This window comes from Argentina anserina, chromosome 6 (assembly GCF_933775445.1).
Source record: "Argentina anserina chromosome 6, drPotAnse1.1, whole genome shotgun sequence".
Lineage (NCBI taxonomy): Eukaryota > Viridiplantae > Streptophyta > Magnoliopsida > Rosales > Rosaceae > Argentina > Argentina anserina.
The window spans coordinates 12,435,142-12,438,788 of record NC_065877.1 but is presented as its reverse complement, the minus strand read 5'-3'; the positions used below and the strand labels follow the sequence as shown (position 1 = coordinate 12,438,788).

The window sequence follows — 3,647 nt, the reverse complement described above, 5'->3', positions numbered from 1 at the left end:
CGCGTTCAAAATCCGTTGCCCTTTATTCCGTTTATCCGCCCCTCGCTGCTTTTCTTCCCTTTCCCAGAGATCAATCCAAAACTCATATCATCTTTGCTTTTCTGAGAAAGGAGAAGAAGAACACAACACCAACACCAACACCAACATGGGGCTGCTCTCCAACAGGTATATGTCCTCATCATCGTCATTAGATTGCTTTATGTATTGGGTTTGATTGAATCAGGGTAACGTTGTTATATTTGGTTAAGCGGGTGAAATTGATAGAAATGGAAATGGGTCTTGCAGGGTGGCTAAGGGAAGCCTTAAACCAGGGGATCATATCTACTCTTGGAGGACTGCTTATATCTATGCCCATCATGGTAATCGATCTTATCTTCCCAAGTTCCCTTTTTTTTTCAATTCGGTGAAATGATTATCATGGTTTTGGGGGGTTTTTTGTTACATTAAAATGCAATTTGTTTGTATGTGTGTTAGATGATCTAAGGCTTGTCTATATTTAATTATCTAAGGAAGTAGATAGGGATAGGATGTAGCCATGTGGGTAATGATTATATGGTGGAATTGAAGGAATGTATTAAGTCAAGGATGGGAAAGATTTGGAACTTTGAGCTCTAGAATATTGCTGCTTCCGCAGAAAATTTAATGGTTTCGACTTTCAAATGATAATGTGATTTTAAACGGCATTGTTATGGTTTATGTTGCCCAAGCAATTCTTGTATGATTTCAGTTATGTGTTTTGTAGTGATTTTCTGGCCTGAAGAGGATGGGAAATGCCTGATTTAGTAGGAGAGATTAGCAATATAGAATCTAAGTCATGGCCAATGGTGTAGAGTATGGATAAGGAATTGAGGATTGATGTTTGGTTTCTTTTGGGGTGAGGTGATCCAGTTCAGGTGTTACTTCTCCTAGATTTTCCTATAATCTAGATCTGACTTTATTGCAAGTCACTGTACTCAACATTAATGTTACGGCATAGCATCATTTTTCTTTTTCAACCTCCTTAGCTTGCGTTTTCAAGAGTAGCTTTTGGGCGTCGTAGAAGGCACCAACTTTAGCCTCTTGTTTTCCCTAAAGTATACCATTCTTCTTCCTTCTTATGCAAAGCACAATGCTTTCTCCCCATCTTTTTCTTCCAGATTGCTTTTCTTTCTAACCTTTTTAATTCCTCATTCTTTGTTGAATATAATTGCTTATGTGGAAGGAGAGAAATAGTGAGTTTATATGTGAGATACTGCGAAATTTCAAGTTTCAACATTTCTCTATTCTCTTCCGCTCCAGTGAGTTTATAGTTGATCTAATTGGCTTGACCTCTATTGTTTGATGTCTTGTCGGAGGCACACATACATTTCAGTTAAGGCCTGTGTGTATATGTATATATGAGTGATATATATGTAACCGAGAGGTCATCATACCATATACATATATAGATGACTTGGTCTGTCCACTAATCTGACAAAAATGATAAGTGTTGTCTTACATTCCACATTGCGCTTATAACGCTCGTAAGCTCCACAATCATACAAGTCTGGCATCAGCTGATGCTGCCATCGTCACTGGAGTTACGAAAGTATCCCTGAGGTGCATAAAGATATGGATGTTGGCTCAATTAGTTTCCTATGAACGTTGGCTTTGACCAGTACTTTAGTATGTAACTCTAAATGCATGGTGTTTACACATGTGGACCTCTAAACAAACCTTAAAAGAAACTTTTGGAGAATTTTCTGTACTGTGCTAAGCTCAATACTGTGGTTGATAGAATTCAGTGTTCCAAAGGATAATTACATGTTATGGAGATGAGGGAGTTCCATTTGCAGACTTGAGTCAGTGTTGATGCTGTTTTGTTCATTCAGTCATTGGGTCAAAATAAAAAGCAATAAAAAGGAAAAGTAGTCTCCCTCAGCATTATTTGTTAAAGTTCAAGTCCATATATTACGGGAAATCATGAAATTTATTAATCCCATGTTGTAATTACTAGTTATGCTCAAAGGGCACTTCCAGTATTTGAGTACTTGCAGGGACAAGTGTTGGCCCATTTAATTTATTTGGTGATTTTATTTACCGTTATTTAGTAAAAATAGAAATGGTTTGGATGTGGAAACTCATCAATTATTTTTTAATGCGGTGATCAAGATGATCTGAGGCGCTTGTATGACTAAATGGTCCAGCTATAGGTTAAATCCTGGAACGGAGAATGGATTGTTAGTATAGTGTTTTCAGTTTTGATCACTCTAGATTAGTCACTCCTTGATGTTGAAGGTCCGCAAGAGTACTTTCATATTATGTAATTGATTGGTAAGCAGCCAGTGGAAGGGACTTTTTGTAATTGATTGGTCCTTCATATCAATTTGCTGATTAATAAACTCTTTACCGCAGGCATCTATATCGGGGATGACAAAGTCATTCATTTCACCAGGCGTGGCCAAGAAGTAGGAACTGGGACGGTACTGGATCTTCTCTTGGTTAGCTCAGGACCAGCTCAACCTCGACAGCCCTGTGAAGTCTGCACTCCACGAGATGAGAACTGTGGGGTTCTTTGCTCATGCTTAAACTGCTTTCTTGCAGGAGGTGTATTGTATCGTTTTGAATATTCTGTCAACCCTGCCCTATTTTTGGCTAAAGCACGGGGAGGGACGTGCACTCTTGCTGTGTCGGACTCGGATGATATTGTGGTTCATCGAGCAAAATACCTGCTTGAACATGGTTTTGGTTGCTACTGTATATTTAAGAACAATTGTGAAGACTTCGCTATCTATTGCAAAACCGGGCTGCTTGTTATGGATCAAAGAACACTTGGGCAAAGTGGTCAAGCAGCATCTATAATAGGGGGGCCTCTAGCCGCCGTGTTAGCAACACCATTGCGTCTTGTCACCACCAACCTTTATGGCATGGTTGCAGTAGGTATTGGAGTATACTGTGCTAGTAGGTACAGTGCTGACATTGGCAAGAGGATGGATGTAGTGAAGGTATCTGTGGAGGATATGACAACGAGACTTGCAGCTGGCTCGCTCCGCGTGGTGGAAACCCAAATCTCAGCTCCCTTGCTCCAAGCGCCTGAATCTGAAATCGCAGCTTCCTTGATCCAGGTGCCAGAGTCCCGAATCTCTGCGGCCCCAACAACAGGTCCTTCCAACCTTTTCTTCTGGTCAAGAAGTATATCCAACCTTGTCAGTCGGTAGTTGGTTTGCTCAAGTGTTTATTTATGGTGTTGGGTTGATTATCTATTTGCAATGTCATCTGCTTAATGGATTGATTTGTTGTGCGTGTACCAAAGTGGCCTTTAGTCTGGACCGATCAACTAATTTGCTGTGTGTGAGACTGAAATATAAGACTGCTTTTATCTACATTTTCCGTGTTCATCTCTTTATGGATGTTAAGCACTAATTATTTGTCTTAAGAAGTTGAAGGTTTCAGCTGGAATGCTTGATACAACTCGGAATTTGTGGTGTAAGAACACTTATTCTGTCCGGGTAATCAAAGCATATGCTCTTGCTTCGGTGAGCATATATCTTACATCAGTGGAAAAGTGGGTGGTACACGTATAGTTTAGGTTGCCTGCCGTGTACGCAGTTCCTGTATTTGTTGCCACTAAATAACAGTGTCCGAGAAGTAGATTCATACTAGCTCGTGTTGTGCTGTATGGTCCTAGA

The 3,647-nt window shown here is 40.1% G+C and overlaps 1 protein-coding gene across 1 annotated transcript; it reads left to right on the top strand.

The window, feature by feature from the left end:
• LOC126799280 (protein LEAD-SENSITIVE 1) lies at nucleotides 1-3,341 on the top strand. Its single transcript, XM_050526445.1, has 3 exons — nucleotides 1-165; nucleotides 286-359; nucleotides 2,374-3,341. Exons 1-3 carry the CDS (start codon nucleotides 146-148, stop codon nucleotides 3,174-3,176), a joined length of 897 nt encoding a protein of 298 aa, XP_050382402.1. The 5' UTR covers nucleotides 1-145; the 3' UTR covers nucleotides 3,177-3,341.
• The last annotated feature ends 306 nt before the right edge of the window (nucleotides 3,342-3,647 follow it).